At 39.1% G+C, this 26,151-nt stretch overlaps 2 protein-coding genes across 2 annotated transcripts in view; one reads left to right on the forward strand and one right to left on the reverse strand.

Annotated features, from left to right (window-relative positions):
* Positions 1 to 26,151, forward strand: part of LOC134500729 (platelet glycoprotein 4-like) — a 461,190-nt gene that overhangs the window by 206,355 nt on the left and 228,684 nt on the right. The window lies entirely within an intron of this gene.
* Positions 1 to 26,151, reverse strand: part of SEMA3C (semaphorin 3C) — a 175,298-nt gene that overhangs the window by 59,614 nt on the left and 89,533 nt on the right. Inside the window, exons 4-6 of the mRNA XM_063308094.1 lie at positions 18,601 to 18,663; positions 10,985 to 11,104; positions 7,844 to 7,934 (exon numbers count right to left, since the gene is read on the reverse strand). Coding sequence (XP_063164164.1) covers positions 7,844 to 7,934; positions 10,985 to 11,104; positions 18,601 to 18,663 — 274 coding nt within the window. The remainder of the gene's footprint in view (positions 1 to 7,843; positions 7,935 to 10,984; positions 11,105 to 18,600; positions 18,664 to 26,151) is intronic.

A 26,151-nucleotide genomic window follows, 5' to 3' on the forward strand; every position in this document is an offset into this window, starting at 1 on the left:
CAGTCCATTTCAGTTCACTGATGCCCAGAATGTCTATCTTTAATCTTGACATCTCACCAATAACCACATCCAATTTGCCCTGGCTCATAGATCTTACATTCCAGGTTCCAATGGTGTGTTGATCCTTAGAACATCGGATTCGCCGTTCACCACCAGCGTCGGCCACTAGCCGTCCTTTCGGCTTTGAGGTAGCTGCGTCATCACGTCTGGGGCTAGTTGAACTCATCCTCTGTTCCTCCCCAGTAGCATTTTGACCATCTTCCGACCTGGGGGTCTCATCTTCCGATGGTATACCGACATATCTCTGGTTGTACTGATCCATTTAGTTTTCACGGCAAGAATACTGGGGTGGGTTGCCATTACCTTCCCAGGGATCGCATTTAGTCTGACCTCTCTGTCATGACCTTCCCGTCTTGGGTGACCCTTCACGGTTTAGCTCATGGCATCATTGAGGTGCTCAAGCTCCAGCACCACGACAAGGTAACGATCCTTTGCTGAAGGGAATAAGCCTTAGCAGATGGAAAAAAAATATATACTTTTATACTTTATACCAGATATAAAGGATTGGATTTTAAAGATCTGTGATCTAGCAACTTTTGAGAAAATTACATGTTCTGTCAATCAGAAAATGTTGCATTATCTTTTCTTCTGGGAAAAAAAATTCTTGGACGGTTTGGGGAAATGCTGAAAACTTAGTTTCGTTTTTCAAAGTTTTATTAAATCAGGTGAACTTGGAACATATTTGTAATTGTAGGCTTTTTGCCTTTTTTTATATCCTTTTATTTGTTGTGTTGTTTTTTCTTTTTTCTTTGAGCGGTGAGTTTTTCATTTTTATTTCATATATCAGTCGAAGAGAATATCTGTAGCTCAGGATTGAACTGTGGAGTCCCTGGTGCTCTGTGAGCCTTGTTGTCTTCTTGCAGATGTTTCATTGCCCAACTAGGCAATCTTCAGTGCTAGAAGGAAGTGGGGATTGCACTCTGTTTATGCACAGCAGATTGCCCTGCCTGTTTTGGTGGAGGTGTTGGTCTCTCCTTGGTAGTCTGTTATTTACTGCTTGATTGTTTGACTGAGTCGGTGGTTCCTTGACTGGGATATTGTATACTGCTTGCTTGTTCGTCTGGTGTTAATCCTGGTGTTAATCTTTGTACATCTGGGAGTTGATTGCTGGCAAGGAGGTGTTCTGGTCTTTATGTTTCCTTTTTAGCTTTTTTATTGTCTCTTTTGAATGGTATGTAGATATAGTTTACCTCTATGTGCCTGTTGATGGTTGACTTGTCTGAGTGCCAGGCTTCCAGGAATTCTCTAGTGTTTTTGGATTTGGCTTGGTCTAGGATGCTCACAGTTTCCCAGCTGAAACTCTGGTTGAGTCTGTCCATGTGTTGTGAGATTAAGGAGTTCTCATTGTGTCTTCTGACTGCCTGTTGGTGTTCGTGGATGCGCTCTGCCAGTCTTCTGCCTGTCTGTCCTATATAGTGGCTGTTACAGTCCTTACACTGTACGTTGTAGATAACTCCTGTTTTTTCTTCTTGGGCTCCTGGGTCTTTTGGTTTGCTTAAGATGTTCTGGAGGGCTTTGGTTGGTTTGTGTGATACAGTGATTCCATGTAGTCGGAACAGTCTGTTGCTAGTTTCCGAGATGTTTTTGATGTATGGCAGTGTTACCCAGTGTTATTTCATATATATTTGTTTGAAAATGGATTGTCTTGTAGAACATAATAAAATTAAATTTAAAAAAAGCAAAGCAACAGTAAGAAAGGCTCTTTTTTCTTAAGGTTTCATTATTAAGTTATTTGATTTGCAGAATGGGCCAATGAGGAACCTTGGCCAGTGATCACTGGCATCTATAGTGAAGGAGATGGTTTCAGGTGCATCACAGCATAACTGAAATGATTCAAATTATGCAATTTACATAATTGCATAATTCATGCCATTTGCATAATGGTGTCAGGACATGTGTAAAGTCATTACTGCTTCTGCTGTATGCCTGTGTTTGCAATTACAGTAACTGGATTTAATGTAGATGCTCCTGGTTAAAAGAAAGAAAAAGGGAATTCACTCCACAGAAGGAAGGGAAATGCTACAATTTTCTACATTTCAGTGCTTCATCTGTCTTTAAATTAGGCATACTTATGACAGCCTACAGGCTAATGGGCCTCCACCCACAATTTCAGAATAATACTATTAACTTACAAAGTTGCTGTAGGGTTACTAAAAAAAAGTAAGACGGATTAAGAACACTTAAAATAAATCATTATACACAAACTCTATGCATTTTATTAACTTTTCCATGGATAAACTGCTCTGGAATTCCTCATCATTTGCTTCTTCAGCAATTGCTTTTAAAAGTGTGGGTTCTCACTAAGATCTCATGTCTATGCCTCCTTTTAAAAAACAATTAGACCTGGAAACAGCCTGTGCCCTTAATCCCATTACATACCAGCTTTATTAGTTATGCTAAGCATTCCTAGAGTCTGCTTGTCTTATCAGGTCCCAATAATATCTGTCAGCCCGACTTCCTTTTAGCTTCATTGCTAAATTGCCCCAAAACAATTTATCATATTAAGTCAAGTCTCCAGTCTTTGGCATTAAAACAAAAAACAAAACCCAGTGCATACCTGGCTGGTTTTGTAAAATCCTGAACTCAGTTGCTGAGGGAAAAACCATCTGTTTTCCTTACCAAAGTGGTGGTGGTAATGGTGGTGGGGAGGGACAATTTGCTGGTATTTATAACTGTGGCTTGAAGTGGGTTTCTAATCCATGTTTGTGAAGGGACTGGTTAATGTCCACCATGGTTAGTATCACTGGACACATTGCTTTAAACCAGACTAAATACAGACAAGGAAAGAGCTGAGAATTTCAGAGCATAAAAGATAGGGAAGGATTTTCTTTCCTGGCAGGTGGTTCCCAATCTATAGATTGTGATTCACAGCAGGAATGGGCTCTGTTGGACTTCACATTTTTTATTTTTATTTATGACCTGTCCAACTCTGTTATGATGCTATACAAAATTTAAAATAAAATAAAATATTCCATACAACACAAAATACAACAACAACAAAGTCCAGAGAAGATCACCACAATCTCCCAAATGAGACAACATGTCTCATTTGTCTCATTTAATATATTCTAGCTCAGAGCAAAAGAAACAAAATGTTTTAAGGGCTTGTCTAAATAAGGTGAGGCCATATAAATTTCTGGGGGCGGGGGGTGTGCCACTTCAGAATTTTGGGAGGGCTAGATAATTACAAAGTGATCATGGGTGTATTGGTGGGATCAGAAATTTCCATTCATCTGGAAAAAATTGAGGGCTGGAGAGAGAGGTTTTTAGCCTTGGTTAAACTATCTTCGGGTTTCCACCATTCTTTTTAGCATGTCCACCAGCTTCAATGGACAGAAGGGGGTTTTGAGGGGCACAAGAAGGAGATCTGCATCCACAGTTTGCCCGTGTTTGGTTTGTAGAGGCCCTTTGAATGGTCACTCATGCCCTGGTTATCTCCCATATAGACAACTGTAATGCGCTCTACATGGGGCTACCCTTGAAGAGTATCCGGAAGCTACAGCTGGTCCAGAATGCAGCCGCACGGGTAATTTTAGGTGCCCCTTGGGTGGCACACATAACACCTCTACCGTGTGAGCTGCACTGGGTGCCAGTTTGCTTCCGGGTCCAATTCAAGGTGTTGGTTATCATCTTTAAAGCCCTACATGGCATGGGGCTAGGCTATCTGAGGGACTGTCTCATCCCCATTACATCAACCCGTCCCACCCGGGCATGCTATGGATCCCATCTGTTAAAGAGTTTCATCTAGCAGGATCACAGAAGTGTGCCTTCTCTGCAATAGCACCTGCCCTTTGGAACGTTCTCCCCCCGGTGTTGAGGCAGGTCCTTTCACTCTTGGACTTCCGAAAAAAATTAAAAACCTGGCTCTGTCAACATGCCTGGGGCGGGAAAGAGAATAGTTCTTCTTGGGGATGGTTATCTCCATAGAATTGCCCTATTTGCTTGTGGATAGAGAGAATATCTTAGCCACCTGGATTTTATTATATTTTAATATATTTATATTTTTATGTCATTGATATTGTTGTATATTATTGAATATTATATTGTGGCTGAATGTTTTTATTCTGAACCGCCCAGAGTCCCTCCTTGTGGGGGAGATGGGCGGTGATAAATTTGATAAATAAATAAAATAAATAAACTCTATGTCTGTAATGGACGGTGCTGATGTATGGACATAGAATCCACTTAGTTTAGCTATATTGCAACACAACTGATTTTGTGTGATGATTAATTCAGCCATCATTTGCAGAATTTGTCCTCTTCCATGTCTACTTGGGGGGGGGCAGTATTGTTTCAATCCATACTTCCATTACTTCTATCCCTCCCCAATTCTTAACACTTTGGAAACTGGAGTGCAGCTTCTCTGGGATCTCCCCTCTTTATTTCTTTACATTTAAAAAAAAAATAACATTCATCTGGCAATCTAGTGCACAGGTCAAACAAACGAGCTCCCCTCACCCCCAGCTGCCAAATGCCTCTTGATTTGGGACAGCAGTGTTAGAAATAAAGCTCTAAGACCTGCTCCATTGCAACCACTGAGCTAAGCTACCTCCATGTTGTTTTCAGTTGCTACAAAGTACAAAACACTACCAAGGTTGGTGGCATCCTTTTCTTTGTTCAAGAAAAAGCTGAATAATGGTATCTTGGATAGAAACACAAGCAGATTGTCATGCCAGGTTTAGTCAGGGTGGGATTAAATACTCAGCTGCAATTCTCGACTTTGGGACCACAGAATCCCTCCCCCCCCCCCACTCCCCTATCCAAAAGATGGTGTGAAATGCACCAGTCTTTGCATCCATAAGGAGAAAAAAAAGGGTTGCTGGGACATGCAAGGCCACATGCTGGTTAAATGGCATTAATTTAGAAACGTGAACAGGAGTTTCCAGCCAGGCAACCTGAAGATCTCCTGCTGACTCTGAACAGGGAAAGGCAAAGAAAATCCATTGAACTCCACTAATAAATTCAAACCGATATGCAACTCACAGGGTGGACATTAGTCTTCAAAGCTTCCTTTTATTCCAAAGCAACCTTCTTTCTCATGGCCTCTTGGGAAGACGTACAAGGGTGAGCTTATGGTGCAGATGGCTGAATGTTAATATGAGCTGGGGTTTAATAGAGGAACTGCGCACAGGGGAATTTTATTATTGCCCTGGTGTGAAAGAGCTATATCATTGAAACAACCTGCTCAACCTTCAATTTACACAAGAAAAGAAATGCACTTATTTTTAATATACTGGTGTTCATCAACCAAGTCAGCTTGATCAATCTGAACTTGGGTGTGTTTGCTTCCACTGGAGTCAAATCATCTGCTACAAATCTAAAATTATAATATAGCAGAAAGCATTATCATTTGTGCTGAATGGCCCTATTTCATTATTACTATTATTATTGCTGTTATTATTATTATCAGCAGTAGTATTAGTATAGACATTAAGGCAAAATTGAATTCAGCTAAGAATGGTTCCAAGTGAATTTGGAGAAGGAGGTGTGCAGGGGACGTGTGTCCATATTTTGGGCCCAAATAATTTCTGATCACCAAATCTCAAGGAGGAGGACACCTAAAAAAAGTAAAGAAAATGGCAACCGAAATAATCATGAGACTGGGATAACTCCCTTATCTCAAAAAAGAGCCAATACATCTAATAGGCTCCTTGGCTTTGGAAAAAAAAAATAGAAAGATTAAAGATAGGTTCCCGTTAGACATGAGGTTGGACAAAATGGTTTAAATGGCTCATTCCAACTCTTCTCAGAGTATAGAGTATAGAATTTTTCTTCAACTCTACTGCAATGCAGTTCTTCAACTGCATTTGTCTCTTTTTGGGCTCTGTGATAGCTTTCCTCACCTGCACTTTAGGTAAATTTTGTATTATTGTGCTTTTAAGCAATCCTCCAAGCATGGAGTTCTACAGAAGGGAACAACTGTGGGAAGTGATGCGACATGCATGGTGATATCATCACATAAACATTGTGACTTTCATACTTGTGTCATACATCAGTATACAAGCACACAATCATGGTATGGTATGATGCCTGGCCTCATTTTAATGTCACTTCAGATTGCTGCCTCCAAGCATTCTTACTAACTTTTTTCTTATCAGTTTAAGGCCAATTTTGGAGTGAAGAATATTTGTATTGGACGTTCTTGGCATTACAAACTTTCTTGTAAGTTTCCTAGCAATAACAATTAAAATCTCATTTGAAGTAAACTCAAATTCAGGTGACCTCATGGACCCAACTATGTAGTTTACTTTTCTCTGATTTTTTTTTTTTAAACCTCCCAAGGTTAGCTACAATCCAAGTAAATTCTGAAAACAAACTCCTGGAACATATTAAACATTCTCAAACCTAACCAAAGAACATAAAAAAAAAATAAATCAAATAAATCAAATCATTTTATTGATGTTAATACTGGAAAATGTATGTTAAAACTCAGTGGAACTGGACAATTTTCATCTAGCCTCCAGCCTTTACTGAGGGAAGGCTATTGAGAAGGTAGTTGACATGGAGCTCCAGAGAGCCTTGAAGGACATGGATTATCTAGACCTTTTCCAGCTGGGTTTCAGGCCTGGTTATAGCACTAAAATGGCATTGTTCACACTTGCTGGTTTGCTCCAGTGGGACTGTGATGATGTGCAGTGTATCCATTCTGGCTTTTCTTGATCTCTCAGTGGCTTTCAATACCATCAGATGCAATATCCTTCTGGATCAGCTCAGAGACATGGTGTTACATGATTATCCTCCTTTTTCCAGGGCTGTTTCCAGTCAGTATTTGGGAGGGGGGCAGCCCTAGACCCTGCTTTGCAGGGTCCCTCAGGCCCCTATTCTTTCCCTGCTCCTATGCAACATCTACTATTGGGGTGAGCTCATCTGTTAACACAGGTTTTCGTATCCTAATTGTACATCTCTGACCCATGCTGATCTGTAACGCTACCAAGGTTCTTTCCCAGTGTCTGGAGGCTTTGGGGATCTGGATGGGGAAGAGGAGGCTTTGGCTCAACCTTGGCAAAGCCAGGTAGTGTGGGTTTTGACGACTCCCAGATTGGGAAATTTTCTTCTCCATGTCCCTTGTTTGATTATCATCTAATAGGACCAAGGCGATACACCTTCTCTGTGGTGGCACCTGTTCTATCTAACATTTCTCCTGTGATATGGATAGCCCCAACTCTGTTGGACTTCTGCAAAGACCTGGCTGTTCCCACAAGTCTTGGGCCAAGATGCTTGGTGAGCCTGGTTTGTATGATGGTTCATTTGCTTGTTTTGGGAGGGTTCTGAGTCAAACCTCAGCAGCATGGCATTGTACTGGTGATTACTGTTACTGTTATTTATTTGTATTTTTCTTGTTTCAAATGGTTGTTAGCTGCCCAGAGTCATGCAATGAGATAAGTGACCACATAAGCCAGTAAAACAGTCATAAAAATAAAATAATGTTTAAAGAAAAAAGAGAGAGAGACAGTAATGAATTACACCAAAAATTCCTTCCTCATGGCTACATGTTATCTCCTTCACAGAGACCTAAAATTATTTCTGGCATACTTCCTGAACCTAGCATTCCCCTTTATATGGGCTGAAGCCTAATATAATGGAAATTAGTTACTGGAATGACCCTATCATCCAATGTCTTGAACTGGAGAAAATTTCACTAGAAGTAAACTATCAGCGACAGACCATTTTTTTTCCAGTTACTTCTCTTGCCCTGTGACTCAGTTTGTTTATATCACCCCATTATTTCACTCTCAGCACCTAATGATTTAAGCCTTCCAAACCCTGGCTTGTTTTCACTTACTGATCATAACAGAGACAGTGTTTGCACTGGGGTTGAAAGAGCAGCGTCCCTTCCCTGATTCACATTTGGAGTCAATCTTGAAAACCTGCTCCTGTAACACAGAAAAACAACAACATGCAAGCTGTAGCAAAGACTAAATGTGAATTTTAATGTGCCTGATTTGGATACTGCTCCATGAAAAAAATGGCCAGCGTTAAAATTAGTAATTGTAATTTTTTTTTTTATTTTGCATAAGCAACCAAAAGACTAGCAAATTCATGAGAATGGAGAGCAATGCTTCTGAATGTCACCCTCATCATCCTGCATCTTGATGAACTTCCACAACTCACTTTTTTTTCTGAAATATTTCACTTGATTTAATGGTCATTATTGAGATCATTTGTGATCTGGATAAATACCACAGTTTAATGCTGTAGTGGTAAGAACTGTAGATCAAGTGTCCAAATTCCCAACAGGAGGACTTTGATTTCCTTATGATGACAGCTGATTTGAAGCTTTAGCAATAAGCAGTCCTTGGCCAAGCTGTTTAGCAACACCACAAACTCACCATATTTTCCTTTTCTTCCACCTCTTGTCACACTGATCACATACCAAAGTGGCAGAAAACAATGGAAATCATGAGATTATATTGTGGTGACAGTAGTAGTGGTACTGGTAATGATTTTCAGAGTTGAGTTAAGACATTTTGGTCATATATGATGACCAGCTGCTGAAGGACGTTTATGTTATGGGAGAGTTTCAGGAAAATTCTGGGGATTGGGTTTATGGAGAGATAAGTGAAATCTTTCCACCAAGTAATCAACCAATACTATTAAGGAGAGGCTAGAGAACATTGTCTCCTAACACTATTTCCCTTACACATTTTACATTCTCAGTGCAAAAAACACTGTTGCATACATGGCACATCTTCTTTCTTCTGCAGTCTGTGAAATAATGAACTACCCATAATTATGTAAGTGTACTAGGATTTAATCTTAAAGTATGTGTTCCACCTTGATTGCATGGTATGTTAATATGAATTTAAACTGTTGTTCCTAATTTTAATATTCTTTGTAGGTGCCCCACCTAGAACAGCTTTCAAATCTAGGTCCCTACATAACTTTTGGTCTCTAAATCTCACCATCCCTTGGCTGGGTCTGTTGGAAATTGTACCAAAATTCATCATTCAAGGTTGGGAAGGTTGCCTGGGACAAGTGTTTCTTACAGTAAGTGTGCAAGAAGAAATTACATCCAAGGTCCCTCTGCAATCTAGAATGCTGTTTCCGCTAGTAAAATGGCATCTTTTGAAATACTGCTTTTGGGAGGCTCAAGAGCAGGAAAGAAAGGAAGTCATGTTAATTAACCTGTTGTCACTATATAGCTATGCAAAAAGATGCTGTCTATGAACACGAAAGATCTGATATGATCACAAATGACCAAATCCTTTAAAAAGCCATCTATCCTAATAGCCTTCTATCCATCTCAAATAAGGATTATGACACATGCCTATTTTAAATTATAATTCTGTCTTCAGCATAGTTCTAAAATCTATCAAAGCACTCAAAATTATTAATGCCTTTAAAAATTTGCACAAAATTGTTGTGATAAGACCATTTCGCCAGCAACATCAATAACCAGTTAATTTACAACCACCCACAAAAAAGAGGCCATTAAAAGCACACCACATGCTAATGGGCTGTTATATCCCCAGTGAGTAAAAGATGTACTGTGTTGAATGAGCAATGAAAGTGTTGGCACCTGCTTGAATTGCCCAATGTTCCATTATGTGATATAGATTAGGAAGAAACATCAAGGTTTAGCTTAGCTTTCAACAGTTTGATGCCAGCTGACATGCAGAGTTATGTTTTATGATCTCATCAGATCCTGGCTTTGGGGCAAAAACAAAGAAAAATCTTTCTTTCATTCTTTCTTTCTCCCTGCCCCCACCCCCCAACCTTTTCCCAACAAAACCTGCCTTTGCATTAGAAAGTAAGATGAGGAAAGGCTTCTCTCATTGATAAGGTGGCACTATTTCCCATTAATCTTGCCTCTGGAATGCTAAAAATAAATCCACTTGATGCCACGGCTGCAGAGAGGAGGGACACTTTAAATCCTTAGACTTGAAACAGCTTGGCTATTGTTGGCTTTTACAATAACAGCAATGAAAACTAAAGTTTGAAGTCAAGTGTCTTGCAGACTCCAAATGTCTGAGGCAGTTTATTTGATCAATAGATTGTAGGCATGTGGTTACAGAGACAGCTCTGCTGAAGCATCACTTGTTTGTGGTCTCAGAACACCACAATTCTCCCTTATCTTGAAGTCTAGCATGTTATTATAAATTAATGCATGCCATGTTTATGTCAACCCATTGGAGAAATTTCATCCTGCTCTGTGTGAGGTTTTGGAAGAATATTTGGGAAATTCTTTTTTTAAATGGGTCAAGGATCTCTTCTCATTTCTAGACATTTGTTCCAAGCTGTGGAAGGAGAATGCCTGATAAATGTCATGAGCACTTTATCTCCCAGTTGGGGGAAAAGAATCCTTCTGCTTACGTTGGCAAGTTTTGCAAAATAAGGAATGGGTGAAAACATTTAAAGGGGAGGAAGAGGAAAGAGTGCCCTCTTACTGACACTGTGACAAGCCAGTTTTGCTGGATGGCATTCTAGTGGTAAGTGAAAAAAATTGGAAATCAAAATGTTGGAAAATAACATTAAAAATAACATCAAATCAGGCAACGTTCACCTGAATTCCTCTGCAATATTGACGTATCAATTCTCCTCCCAAGATCGACACACAGAGTAAGAGAAATCTCTTTGGCAAAACTATTATCTCAACAAGGCTGAGATAATAATTAGATTTCCCCTGACCCAAGGGGAAATCTAATTTCTTATCTCAGTTGTTCCATGGCATGGGATGTGATCACATTTATTGTGTGATCCTTGTTTGGCTAGCATCATGTACATACTTGAGACAGAAGCTGTCAAAAAATTAAAAATAGTGCTTAAGTTTAAACAAATCAGAATTCCCAAAGAGATAGGCAGGTTTAGGGAATGCTTTACTTTTTAGAAAGCAGGCTCCTTGCCTGGAAAAATTTTGTTTGCAGCAGTTTGGAACATCCCTAGGAATTGACCAAGAGGTAAGACAATTCAAAAATCCACTTACTTCAGATCTTCGTCCTCTGTTGAGATATGCACATACAGGGCTAAATGCTCCACTCCCACACACATAAAGGTGGGTGCGGTTGAACGTCTGGATCACCCGAACAAAATTGCCACAACCATGCTGCAGGAAAAAGAAAAATGATAAATCTGCACATGATTGTTACATCACAACAGCCCACATTAACTTCTTATGGGTGATGGGATGGAAGAACCCTGAGTAGAGAGAACTTCCTGTAGTTTCTTCTATACCCAACATTCAGGAACTAGCTTAAACACAGATGCTTCACAAGCTGACACAACTAGGTAAGTTGCTTTATCACAGACAAGAAAGACGTTGTATATATGAAGAAGATCTGCCTATTGCAGAACACAGGAACGAAGACATGTGTCCATGTGTGTATTGTCCCAGGGTTTCAATCCCAGGTTTCTCACCCCACCCTTTCAAGTCAACAGACTTTGGGCCATTTCTTTCTACAAAGAAACAAAGCCAATTGGCCTGATAATCATTGGTTCTCACTTCACCAGCTTCAGCCCTTTCATGTAACACATTAATACATTTTTGGAACTTTCAGGGGAAAAAAAGGCAGCCTAGTGTCTTTGATCTAAATTGGTAGTTCATTCTGCCCAATGTAAAGAAGGGGAGCAACAGAGCTGATTCACCCATTGACTTAGCATACTGTGGGGACAACACCATCACATTAAGCAATAATGATAATAATAATTCCTCACCAAACCATGTTCTGCAAACACAGTAATTGTGCTTTGTTATTTTAGGATTAAGCTTATTGTGTTAGTACAGTGAAGTGGTATGAGTAATTAAGGAGAGATCCTTTCTAGAACACCTAAAGCAAATGATGTGAACCTACAAAAAAGGAATCTGGCATTGACAGTAGGAGTCCATGACACTGCATTATATGATCTCTCACCTTCAGCACAGAATCAGGTCAAAACTAACCACATTTTTGGTCCTTGTTTATAATATGTTGTACTTAACATCAGGTGGTAGCAAACTTGGTTGATTGAATCAACCCATCCAATCTTCTAGGTTTATACAACATACTCAGCTATAAACTAATTGAGCTGGTACAACATACTAAGTTACAATAGGGTTGGTTAATTCTAACCAACTGAAGCCGATGTCAAAAAGCAAAACAGGGTCTGTCCCGGTTATATGTGGATGGGAAACTACCAGGAAATCCCATGGCTCATGAAACTGATAATTATCCATCCATCCATCCATCTATCAGGGGAAAGCAGTAGGATATCTGAGGTAGCAGCTGAAGAAGTATAGAGTAGGACTATGGGTCTCTACTTTAGATATCTGGACAACCTGAAAAAATGTTCATTAATGAACCAAGTTATTATTACCTTGCTGTTATTTTCCATCTGATTTTGCTGTGGAATAAACATATGTCTTGTACCTTATTGAAGTTATGAATTAACCTCCAATGTACAATGACACCACTACTGGTTCCCTCAATTCTCTCATCACTTCATTGTTACCCAATCTTTCACAGTAGTTTGTGATGATCATATTTTGCAAGCAGTTAGCTAGAAGTTTTAATAATGGATTCCTTTTTAGGAAACGACTTATGAGTTAATCTCTTTATGGATACACTTATATCACCTCAACAATCAGCTCAACAACTTTAGGTCTGCTTGTGGACAACCTGAAGCAGAAGGGGTCTTTTCCAAAGCTCTGAATCTGACCTTCAAAAGGTTATTACAGTAAATCCTTGATTTAATAGACTAATGGGAGCAAAAGGTGTCCTGAATGTCTATTAAAGGTAAAATGGAATTTTATTGTATGTATGCATAAAATGGGGTTATGAACGCACCAAATGACAAATAGATTTTGTCTGCTGCATTCAAAGCCACTGAGATCTAATACACTGAGGATTTATTGCAGGACATATCACTAATCCTTAATTTACAGCCCTTAAATGACATAACTTTCAGGTTTAGATGCTCTATAAGATTATAAAGCAACACTTAATCTTATCATGTGAATGATTTTACCTTGCTTTCCCATTTACCTAGGAGATTTTATACCGCAAATCCCAAACTTGAAGTGGGTGTATTTTACTGTATATTTCAGTTCTTCTGCTTGTTTGTATCTGATGGTCTGATGGTTGTTCATCTTTCATATATGTGTGTGTGTTACACAAACATATATAACACACACAAAGTCAGAGTATTGTGATTATGCAGTAAGATTCCTTTTTTGTGGGGGGGAGATGAAAAACTTTTCGAAGTTTTACTTTTCCACAGAAATTTCCCCATCCCATATCACTGATGATACCAATTTCCCTATGCAAATCAGGCTAATTTGAGCAGAGTAATTTTCATTGGAAAAATTACGATGCAAATGGCATGTTTCCCAATGCAAATTTCCATATGCAAATCAGCATAATTTGCATGATATATATATATATATATATATATTCATTCATTCATTCATTCATTCATTCTGTGCAACACTTCTGCAAAACCTACATGTCCGAAATGGTAAAATACTGCACTGAATTAATTTTGGTATGAAGTCACATGAAAATCTCTTTTTGCATTGTTCTATCAACACATACTATGGAAGATGGCAGTACCAAATCATTCTGTATTACTGCCAAGGAAACAGCATGGACATATCATAATAGTCACTAGAACTTAAGCTCAGCCTTTTTTTAAAAAATCCACATAGGTATATTCATTTCAGTGAATGTTTGCCTGCAGTTTTGTTAGATTCATATCAAGAAGCCCAACCTAGGATGGCAGTGGAAGAAGTATAGAAGGACTGGCTAGAATCTCTAATGGCCCTAAATGGCATAGTAGTTTTCACTTGTTTGAATAGAATGAGTTTGGGGCAACCTTAAGTCTTTCAGAAACTCAAGACAGCCATTTCATTCCTTAAAACCCCAAATCTTGTCCCACCAATAAATCCTGGCTCTACTTTTGGGCCATGACCTTTTGACATGTCCCATGAAGCCCGCTGGAGTCTTTTAAATGATGGAAGTTGCACATTCATATTCTAGAAGAAATAAGGCCTACTTGTTCAAAGCAGAGCTACAAGTATGACACTCTCAAGAATGTCTGACTGGCTACTGAGATTTCCAGATTATTATGATGTTGATGCTGGACAATGAATGATGGTGCTACTTAGTTGGGTAAGGAAATGTCTGCAAGCAAACAACTAAGTCCAGTGGGCACCAAGGAGTCCACATTTCCAGATTAGACAGGCAAAGAACTGAAGTTTCTGTTTAGTCTTTTTGGACAAGTTCATACTGTTGAGAGCTGGAAATGAATTATCTTTTAAATTGGTCAGGGGCTATAGAACTTTTAGATTGGTCATGGCAATGGAACTGCACAAGGTGAACGTGATCCCAATGGGACACTACCAGCAACCCTGATCCCGTTTGAACATGTTGCAGGATTTGGTCTATGAAAAAAAAAAAAAAAAGCAAATACCTTCTGCTGAAAAGTTCTATCTCATGAAAAAAAAGTAGACTTTCTCCCTCATCCAGTAAAACGTTTAGAAGTTTCCTCTCTACCCACACCCACTTTCCCTGTTCATTAGAAAACAGGAGGGCATTTTGAGGATTTATTGCTAAACCCAGCAGACTGGATCTGTAGGCTTAAGTTTTGTGGTTCAAGCAACTTATACAACTAATTCTTCTCTGGAATCTCCTGGGATTCTCTGGTGTTAAAAGAGATAAAGGAAGTCTGTGCTGGCAGGACTTCTTATTTGGATGCATCTGTCCAAGTGTCTAGAACTACCACTCTAATTTCCCTTCCTTTCTGCAGATCAAGTAAACCGGTGTTGTAGTAAAATAAAAAAGGTTTAAGAACAGAAGGCACATCATCCAGTGACAAATGATGGTTTATATGTATATAAACTCCAAGACCATTAGTGGGTGCTATGCACAAAGTCCAAACTGGGTCTTCAATAAGCACACATCTGGAAAAGAAACATCTGTGTGCAAAATGCACCAGCAGGCATTGCTCAGGGTCCAAAAGGAACAAAAGAATGAAAGAATGGGGAAAAGGAACAAATCACCTGTTTACATCTTCCACATGACTGGTTAAATGTTTCTTGTCTGCTGCGGTTAATGTTACAAGCAGGCTTTCAGTATTGCTGGGGGAAGCTGTCTAGACAAGTAGAAAAGGCAATGGACATTTTGCTGACTCTTGAATCAATAACAAGAGTCAAGAAAGGGAAGAGGGATTTTTTTTTTTTTTAAGATGCATTTTAGGAGTTATCTTCTTCCCATCCTGAGGGGGCAATGTGCATTGACTTTATCTTACTCTTGCTTGAAATTGTGGTTAGGGTTAAAGGAAACCCACAATTTAACAGACATTCAGCTTTAATAGATACCCCTTCCCCATCTTTTATTATGTTAAATTGAGTGAAGTGGCTAAATTTACTGGAGTGGCTAAATTTAACTGGCAACACCTTGAGATTCTTTATAACAGCTGTGGGGATCCTATCACCCTCCAGATGTTTCTGAACTACAACTCCCAGCAGCCTCCAGCCCTGTCTGGGGACGCCTGGAGCTGCGGCTCAGCCAAGGGTCACAGGACCCATAAGACAACTTAGTAACACCCATGTCAAATAAAAATGTCAGAATGAACGTGTGCTTTGACCTAAGACATATGTACACTAATACACATACATCTCTCCCCTTGTTCTTTGAGAAAGATTTTTTTATAGACAGTTGGAAGGGGTCACAGAGCTTAAAAGTTTTTCCTAATATTCTGCCCCCCTCCAACTCATCCAGATCTCAACACTGTTAAAGACGGAGTGGACAAATATTCTCCATAAACTGGGAGGGCCAAATGTTTATTCTGTACCTATTGAATGAAGAATTTGCTAGTAAGTTCACATTAGGACTGTTTCCATGCAACTGAAATGCTGACCAGGCAAAATTTAGAGCAAATACCAGACTCTGATGACTTTAGCATACAACAGGTTGGATTAAGTTTATCAGTGACTGTACTTATTTAAAAGAGCCTAAAATTGTGGCCCACTGAGGCTTATCAGATAGTGACCATGAATAAGAACATGACAGCTATGCAATGCAGCACTACTTCTGCATAATCAGAAGGGTCCCTGAACTCCGGGGGATTTACTCACAGTTAAGTATATATGGTCTAAGTCCCATATAAAATTAGCTCATCTAATGCACTCACACATACAGTGACTGCATGAATTAATATGAAACCATTCTATCTGTAACGTATTAGAATGATATCCTCATCTGGTAATGGAAGAGACACTGTGCTTTTTATAATTATTCTGAGTCGCTTAAACAGAAAGCATGTGTGTCCATTACTGGTGACATCATAATGATATAAGCTATTAGGCTTTGAAGAGCCAATATTTTCTTCCTCTGATTTGATTAAAAAAAAAAAAAAGTTGAACTTGCAAAATGTACCTGATATATTTTGATATCATGTCGTTTTTATTATGACTCCAGGGCCAAAATAATTCTTATAGTGTTGCCACAGTATGGGCTATGATCACAGTGGGTTACAAGACAACCAATGAATGATTCCAAGTAAGTTCTTCCCAAGCCCATTGATCAGTTTTATGCAAAAGTATGCTGAATGAAAGGCAGTGTGACAGTTCCCAAGATCCGTATCAAGCCTGAAGGTTCTGTGGTGTGTTTGTTGCTTCCAGTACAATAGCCTTTCAAGCCCTGTGCCTGAAGAAGGCCTCAAAGCAAAGCTCTGATCCTCACTCTGCAGGATGAATTATGCTGGATGGAAATGTGGAAAGGCTGAGAGGAAGAGGCAATGAGAAAAACATTAAGAGTGGGAAAAGGGATTTACAAGCACCCCTTAGGCACAGTTATCTCTGTGTGGCAGAGCTGGAGGACCAAGGGCCAAAAGCTCTTACAACCTACCAGAGTATAGCAAGCTGCTGCATTTTAAGAGCAGTTTAAGAGAGGCTGATTTGACACAAGGAAATATGCTCCCCTGGTTCTGGTGAATGAGAATTGCAGTTTAAACTGAAAGTCAGATTTCAGGAATTAGGCAATGATAAGCAAGCTCATCCTTCTCATTACAATAGCATTAGTGGTAAGCTTTCTGCTTAGTTCCAATGAAAGAGTTTTAATTTACAACATCTTAAGATGCTGTTTTTGCTTGATATATAGATTAAAGTGTAATTATTCCAAGTAAGTGGTCCATTGATTCTTGCCTAATCTTATGACCAACAAAATCATTGGTTTTATTCCTGGATGGGAGATGGAAAAATACTTTTAGGGGACTCAGAGCATTGCAAAGTTCGATAATCCTTGGTGTAAAGTAATACTGTTATATATTCAATCAAAATTAGCACACATTTTTCCAATATTAGCAACAATGACGACAAAACGATTTGATATAACGGTCATTGTGTGTGCATTTATGCAAACATATATTTCTGTGTTTTGATTACAGTCATGCAAATGGTGTGAATTTTTTTTAATATGAATCTTGCCACTAAAGAAATTCTCTGCACAGTATATGAACTCTATGATCCATAGTAAAATCATATTGAAAACAATTCTGACAGTGAATAATCTTGGTTCAAACAATATACCATAATGTTTTTAGTTTAGTTTAGTGGGTTCTGGGAAACCTGGACAGTGTGGTTTGTGAATCATGGATTCTGCCTTTACAAGTTGTGAGAACCCAAAGAATTATGATCTATTAATAAACTATGGTTAAGCAAAACACAGCTGACTACAATTTAGCACATTCCCAGATCCCAACAAAATTAAATATGTTTGGAATTTTTATGACTAGAATAGTCTGGTCTTTATTACCATTTTTAATGTCTTAACAACTAAAGCTGTAATAAAAGGGACAATGATGCTTAGCACACCTCTTTAAAAAAGAGAATCACCCAATGTCATTTCTGATTTTTCACCACCAAATTTTGAGCCAGGCTAGTGCATGCCTCTAACAGATGCAGTGAAATTGTTATTCTTTTAATTTCTTACAGCAGCCTTTTCCAAATGTGCCTGATACATATTAATCTCTTAACAAAGATGCTGCCTGTTTGACCCAGAATTTCTTTGAATTTTTCCCCCCAGTAATTGGTTCAACAGATGATTCTTCTGCGTAATCCATGTTTTACTCAGGCCAGATTTACCTGCTCTATTAAAGTTTTAACCTTTTTCAGGCATCTGCTGAAAATGTTTTATAAATCTTTATGATCAGGCAGTAACTGCTATTGGAATGTGTAAGATTTTTTTTTTCCATGCAAAAAGCAACATATACTGTCTAAGCACTTACATTAGCATTAGCTCAGTCTGCCTTATATTCTCTGAGAGATACTGAAAGCAAGTCTTACCAATGGTATCCATCACTAGCAGTAAGAAAAGCAAGACAAGAATTTGCTTTTGTTTTTATATTTATTTTTTTAAAAAGCTTGGTTCTGAACATAAGCAAAGCACTCAGTTTTCCAACCCGGGTAGTAAGATCTAGACTCTGTCTTGTTTGTTTCAAAATTTCACAGGATGATCCAGCCCGAAGAGCATTAAACGAAAAATATGTCTTTTCCCTACTACTCTTGGCTGTACCCAAGGTCCAAGCAGCCAAATATTTAATTAAAAGAAAAAATAAGAGACTTACCGTAGGATCTTTGCCAGCCATTTTGCACTCATCGACTTTGGTTGTTGATGCTGGCCAAAAAATCTGTGTGGAAAGAAAAAAAAATATTTTAAATGGATTACATAATTTTTAATGTATATTCATGGGGGGGGGGGATTAATTTGAACTATCATACTGCCTTTGCATCATGCCTGAACTCATAAAGTCAATATTTTTGTACATCTAATTTGCTGGGGAAATTCTACAGTTTTTCTTACGAAGAAACCCAGTTAAAGGGCTAAATGCTGCCTTATCTTCCTCCAGTCTTAACCGCTGAAGAACCTGGCTCAGGGCACTCCAGGCAATACCAGACATACAGCAGATATGCCAATGCAGGGTAAGTTGCATGCTCAAAGAATCAAATCTGTGGTGCTTTTAGACTTCCATGAGAGCCAGTTTGGTGTAGTGGCTAAAGCCACCAAGCTAGATACCAGGAGACAGTGAGTTCTAGTCCCACCTTAGGCACGAAACCAGCTGAGTGACCTTGGGCCAGTCAATCTCTCTCAGCCCTAGGAAGAAGACAAGGGCAAACTACTTCCAAAATTCTGGCCAAGAAAACTGCAACCAGGCTGGCAGGAGTCAAGACTGACTTGAAGGCACAAACATTTTGGTCTTGTATTGTTTCTAACACGTTCAGTGGTTCTCATGGTCATGAGTGCCCCTTTCCAATCTGTGACTTGATCATTCCTTGCCTAAACTGCAACTTTCTCTGCATGGCGGGGTCCACAAAGACTGTTTTATAGCTCTATCTACTGGAAAAGCTTCCAAAAGGTCCAGATGGCTCACACACCTTGAGTTTAGGAAGATGGCAAAACATGTTGTTTTATCAGCTTTGGGCAGGGTAGATGTGGGGGAGCAGCTGAAGTGGCCGCTACACCGCACTTCTAAAATTATTTATTTATTTATTTATTTAATTTATTTTCTATCCCACCTTTATTATTTTGATAGATAACTCAAGGTGGTGAACATACCTAGTACTTCTTCTTTCCCCACAACAACCCTGTGAGGTGAGTTGGGCTGAGAGACAGTGACTGGCCCAAGATCACCCAGCTGGCTTTCATGCCTAAGGCAGGACTTGAACTCTTATACCATGCCTGATTGGCTCTCGGGCTGAGAGAGAGGGACTGGCCCAATGTCACCCAGCTGGCTTTCATGCCTAAGGCGGGACTAGAACTGTCAGTCTCCTGGTTTCTAGCCTGTTGTCCTAACCACTAGACCAAGCTGATGTTTTCCATTTTTCACACTACTTATGTATGATGTTTTGTTGTGAGTTGCCCACAGTCTGTGAAGTTGGATAGGAAATAAATTAGGCAAATAAAAAAAGATAAAAGACAACCTCCAGCTTGATTTTGTCACATCTTGTCAGTCCTATGAAGAAGACCAGGTCAGGAAACAGACAGAGCAAGGATTTCAGGAATACAACTTTACTGTTGTAGGATATAGTAACATATAAACTCTTGAAAGCTTCTTTGTGTCCCCTTTTATACAAACAGAATTGTGTTGTTGTTGTTGTTGTTTTGGAAAAAAAATATTAATCCATTAAACCTTTCTATGCAAAACAGCCCCCGGTTAAATTTAATTGTATTAATTAATTAAGCCAAGCAAATCACTTTAAAATATCTAGAGAAGAAAAAAATAAAATTTAAAAATCCAGTAAAAAAACCTATCCTAAAGACACTCATTATAGCCCACTGACAGCTGGACAAAGGACCACATTTGATTTCCTTAAAGAGGGCATTACATGGGACATAGATAAGATACTAATAATATTAAAATTGTGTGTGTTTTAAAATATTTGCTTCTATATTTTGTTGGCCACCTTGAACATTCAATTGAATAAAAGTTGCCAATAGAAATTTAGATAAATAACCACTGGAAATTTAAATTCTGTGGCATTAAACTAACAGACTGCCAATATGCCATCCAGTGATGTCTGAAGGGTCTTGCTTTTGTTAGAATGATGGAATCATACAGAATTTGTTCAGCCCGCTGTTCATTTGTTTACAAGCCCAGCCCAAGGGTACAAAAAGCTGAAATTTTATAAAGAAGTCTGGCGTTAAAAAGCGTGGCGGGATGCCACCATCCAAATGCAGGGTATCTCATAAGAAAATATGCTCTGTTAAACTTCTAACAGAATTTATCCCACACGGTAATTTCTAGATAAACATTTCAGCCTCTGAAGATTCCACACCCAAATTTAGAATAATATACATTTCATTTTCGGCCATCTTCATTTTAGGCAAGAAATAAGAAAACATATTTTCATCCATCAGGAATGCAACAGCGTCCCTCTTGAACTAGATAAAGCTTTCACTGCCATAGCTAGCTTTGCAGGCTTTAGCATAATAAACCAAACTCTAAAGAATGATTATTGGCATTTCCATCAACCTTTTGAAGGGTTTACTTACTACATTCATCAACGTAGGAATTCTTACGCTGTAAAATACAATGCATATGCACCATTCTAATGTTATATCCTGATGTGTGCATATTGACTGAGGCTGAGAAATACTAACTGGGCAATCCTATCAGAAATTTCTGTCTATCAGAAATGGGCCTGATTCCTAGCTAAATGGTTATAGGCTTTCCCAACACCTTACTAGAGACTTATTAATTAAATGAGATTTTTCAAAGGGTTCTTCCATCATACATTTTTTTAAAGGGGCACCAGAATTTCATGTACATTAATCCTTTGTTCTTGTTGTTCCATTTGCATGTGGTACCCTGAAGTCATTGCTGATCAAGGAAACTGCCAAGATGCAGTGTCAGAAACACATCTTGAAACAATGTGAACTTGCTTTGTATCAAGTGTTCCCTAGTTAAATGAAAAACAACAAATGGCCACAGGGCCAAAGGAGATCCCACCAAAAGCTTTGACAGAAGCTCTCAGTTCTGCTCCAAAGTTGCATCAAGTTAATTTTTAATAAGGGTAAAATTATAAAATCCAATTAAGTATATAACATTAAAATTAATTCAGTGCCATTCCTCTCTTTCCCCAGTTCTTTGTCTTGTTCCTGTTCACTTTTTTTGACTGTCTCTCTCATATGTCTCCCAAAGGACAGCTATGGCTCTCAGCCACAGAACAGCTATAGAACCTTGACCTAACCCACTACTAATTATTGCAGCGTTTCTCAACTTTGGGAACTTTCAGATGTGTGGCCTTCAACTCCCAGAATTCTCCAGCCAGCTGGCTGGCTAGAGAATTCTGGGAGTTGAAGGCCACACATCTGAAAGTTCCCAAGGTTGAGAAACACTGAATTATTGCAACTGAGAATGTTCCTACAGTATGTGAACCCAAGGTTATTCCCATCAACTTGTTCCTTGATTCTTTTAATTATAGCTGCCTGAAGACAAGCTTGGGACATTCCACTGCAAAATATAGTACTGCCCTACATAATCCTAGCTATTGTCTATAGATTTACTCCTATCATAGGGGAAATAGTCTGATGCTTTGAACTTTCTTGGTGTACGAGTTAATTCCCAGATAGATGAAGAGTCAAGAGACCATTATGTAAACAGCCAACTGCAAGTTTCCCTGTTATCAGTGAAGAAACATGTCTCCTTACAAGTTTATTGAAAGAACATGAGAAAGTTTGCACCAGCATATATGTGGATATATTGGTTCTAAATGAGAAATAGTTCAATTGCTGGAACTCTTGTGGTCCCATCCCTTTCATTTCAATCAATATTACTAAAAAGAACTTTATGAGAATCATGCTTGGAAAGAATCACTTTCAATTTCACATAGCTGCCAAAGGGCCTGGCACTTCCAGTGTGCCTTGATTGAAATGAAGACTTTGATGTGCTTCTCATACATCAGCCTGGGAGTGCTTACATCAAGTCTGCAGCAAAAGCAAGTAGAAACTTTTAAACACAGCTTATGATTCAGTTCAAGGGTTCCTAATAAAGTTTTATATAGATAGGCTGTAAATTTGCAAAGTTTGCTTCCTAATGTTACTGTGAATATCATTTGCCTTTTGCCAACTGCAAATGTTTGACTTAGAGTTCTATGACTGGTGAAATAAATCTTTTTTGAACTGGGTAAAACTGATACTGCTTAATATTTAGTATCATCCTCAGTTTAGTCTTGAACTGTCTTATTGGGATGAATTTGGAATTCTGGCTTTGATGGAAAACAGGAGGTATTAAAGTTAAGAAAAAGCATGGTTCCAAAAAAGAGCGAATTCTCAGTGGGATGCATACAGGCTGGTAAGGAAAAGTGAAATAGGATTAGAAGCCAGGCAAAAAAGTAGCAATAAAACCCCAGTTGCTATGAACAATGAGCACAGCTTAGTTCTATATGGCTATTGGACAGATTCCAGCTTGTAACAGTCTGCTGATGGAATAAGCTGCCATAAGTTGTACTTTCATTTACTAGTCTGGAAAAGGTAGACAGACATTGTTCTCTTTCTGGTTCACTCTGTGAAGTTTCAGCAAATTCGTTCTGCTTCAAGGGTCCCACATAAAATGCATCTTAAATTTCTGTAGTTGAAAGCACTGCCAGTGTGAAAACACATTTTTGAATGAGATGTTAAACAAGGATTAGCGAATGTGGTAAGGATTGTTGTGTGATTGCTGTAGCTCCCATGCTATTGCCTGGAGCAATGCATGTTAATGCAGAAGACTGACTGAATAAAAAAAGTGAAACAGCATGCCACTGCAATATCACCATTCTGTTTAGAAGAGTCCAGAAACAGCTTATAATTACTGATAATAACTTTTTAAAAAGGGATACCTGTCCTATTCTGACTATTCAGTTCCATCTCTCTTTGGAGACTTCTGAAGACATCTGATTTCCAAGCTCTCGGCCTGGTTCAACTAATAACTGTAGCATTAGGTGTCCCTTGTTTTGGATTATGGTCTTAGGATGCTGATAGTGTCAGTTGTGGTCAATACGGTAATACTTTATCAGGGCTTTTTTCCACCAATTCTAGAAATCAGCACTTTTTGCTATATGTGGGGAACTCAGGGACCTTCCATTAGAAACAAAACAGAGGAATTAAACAATGGAACAGCTAATGGTATCCTCTTAATTCGTATCACAAGTGGATACAAATGTTTGGTGTCATCACACACTGAAGGCATGAAGAAAATGCAGGTATCTATAGGGTTGCAATCTGCTTTTACTTATAGGATATATTTCCCATCTTTGGGGCTGTATGGTACTCATTGAAAGGGGCTATCCAAATGGATTGCACCCCTAGCTAGCTTATAACTATGCCTGTGTGGAGCAGCCATGATCCCTCCATCAAATTCAAGGTCATGCCTCAACTTGAAAAAATAAGGCTGCCTTGCATCAACTCAAGTCAAAGCAAACTGACTTGATACAACCTGCCTTTTGCTCTACCAGAAATAGTCTGTGCATGCAGAGCACACAAAGACAAGCTCCTTTTAGCATCTAGATTGAAATGGCATAGTCAGGTTTTTGACATTTGGAAGCAGGACACTGCATTGACGAAATCTTCAGTGAAGGGGTCCTCCCTTCAAAAATCTGCATGCCTGACTTGTAACACCCCCTTTTCTTTTTGTTAGATATTTATCTTGCACAATATTTTCCATCAGCTGGAGCCTCAGTGTGAATGACTGCTGAATCTGCTACAATTGAGATAAATATGTGATAGGCAGGTTCTGAAATCTGAGGGAACCTGCTCCTCAGTTATGGTGGAAATCCATGCAGGCATGAAACTGAGCCCTATCCTCACACTGACCAAAGCCTCCCTCAAATCAATCTCATATATTGTTGGTTTTTCCATCATTTTAACATAGCCTATCTCAAAAAGCTATGCTCAACATAAACTCCTATTCTGAGTTTAATTGAGTAAATAATGCTGCCATCTCCTGCTGAGAACTTGCCAATGATCTAAGCCAAATGAATACCTTTTGTTTGCAAGACTGGAAGCTAATTTATAACAAGTTAAGGCCTAGGTCTACTTAGTCCAATATTGTCAGCAGCAGCTCTTCATGATTTCAGAACATGATTTATCCAATCCTTCCTGAAAAGTCCATATGGCTATGGAACATATATTTTAAAGCCCATCCCTTTGAGAGGCCATGTTTGATCTCCAGGGGTGCAACTCAGGTCCAGTACAAATCAATGAAAATAGTGCTTTCACCAATTTCCATGGAAACTGGATGGCATGGGCTGCCCACAAGGCACCTGTCACAAGTGCACTGCCATGGGGCAAAAGGCATGGCAGCGCACACATGACAAAAGACAGCCTCAGGTAAAGAGGGGAGAAAGACAAGCAATTAGGAAAACAAAAGGAAGCAACAATCTAGAATCTCCTACCTAAAGAAGAGCCAGCACCCGATCGTTAACGCTATCTCCCGACAATGAGCAGGGCAGGAACGAGCAGGGTGTGGTTGAGACATGCGCAGTCATGACTCAATCACACCCAAATAAGGAGATCTGGAGAAGGGGCGGAGCAAGGGGAGGGGGGAGGAACTCTGGCGGGAACGAGGGGATATATTTGAATTGTGTGACAGCCTATGCTACTCTCGGCTTTCTCTTGGATGGCAACTACCCAAATAAACCCTGAACCTGCGTTACCCTAACCAGTGTCTGTGCGTTATTTGAGGTAAGACGATCCTGACAGCACCCAACACTGGATGGGAATTGTAAAGAGTAAGGAAGATGACACTGATGGAGATATGCAAAAGGGGATGAAGCATTTTTAAGTCCAGAATGAGATAACATTCAGAAGCTTCTCAAACAGATGCCTCCCTAATTCAATGAACTATAAGGAGGAGGAGGAGGACTAGCACAATTTGACATGCAAGATTCTGCTATTATAGCCAATCTCAATAAAAACAGTTTTAGTCTTCCTGCTGAGTTGATTTCCTGGTCTAGTCTACTAGTGGGATTGACAGAAATTAAATGACAAGCTCTCCATGACTAACCTAAGACCTACTTATTGCAGCACAAGTTAGACACCACTAAAATAGATAGAAAGGGATCCCTCCCCATGCAGACATACTGTATATAAACATACCACATTCACACAATCACATAATGCACACATGCACACCTGCATAAATGCCTGCTTTTCATAAAAAAAAATGAAGAATAAGAAGTTGGATTCTCTGAATGAAGGGGAGATAAATGGATATTTCAAAGCAATATCTGTCAAATGGATTCTCTGACCGCCACAAATGATACACAGCCAGATGCATGGGGTAGGAAGAAGCAGCATTTTGTGCCAACTTTTTTTTGTTAACTGAAACTATTGGTCTGGAAGAATAATCCAGCTCCTTATCCTTTTAAACTCATGGCCCACCTGCCCATCCAAGAAATCTGCCATGGCAATAAAAATATTAAAAAAAAATAAAACTTTCCAAACATTGTCAGCCATGTGCATGGATGTCCCATATGCTCCATCTGTCTTGCTTTACAAGGAACAGGCTCTATTTTGAAATGACACTTGAAGGATGCCTTTTTAAAATATTGTTCGGCTGTGAACATATTCAGGAACTTCGTTTCTATAATGCTTCATACTTGGCAGATCACAAACAGTGATGAATGTGTTTGAGCTG

The sequence above is a fragment of the Candoia aspera genome, chromosome 7 (genome assembly GCF_035149785.1).
Source record: "Candoia aspera isolate rCanAsp1 chromosome 7, rCanAsp1.hap2, whole genome shotgun sequence".
Taxonomy (NCBI): domain Eukaryota; kingdom Metazoa; phylum Chordata; class Lepidosauria; order Squamata; family Boidae; genus Candoia; species Candoia aspera.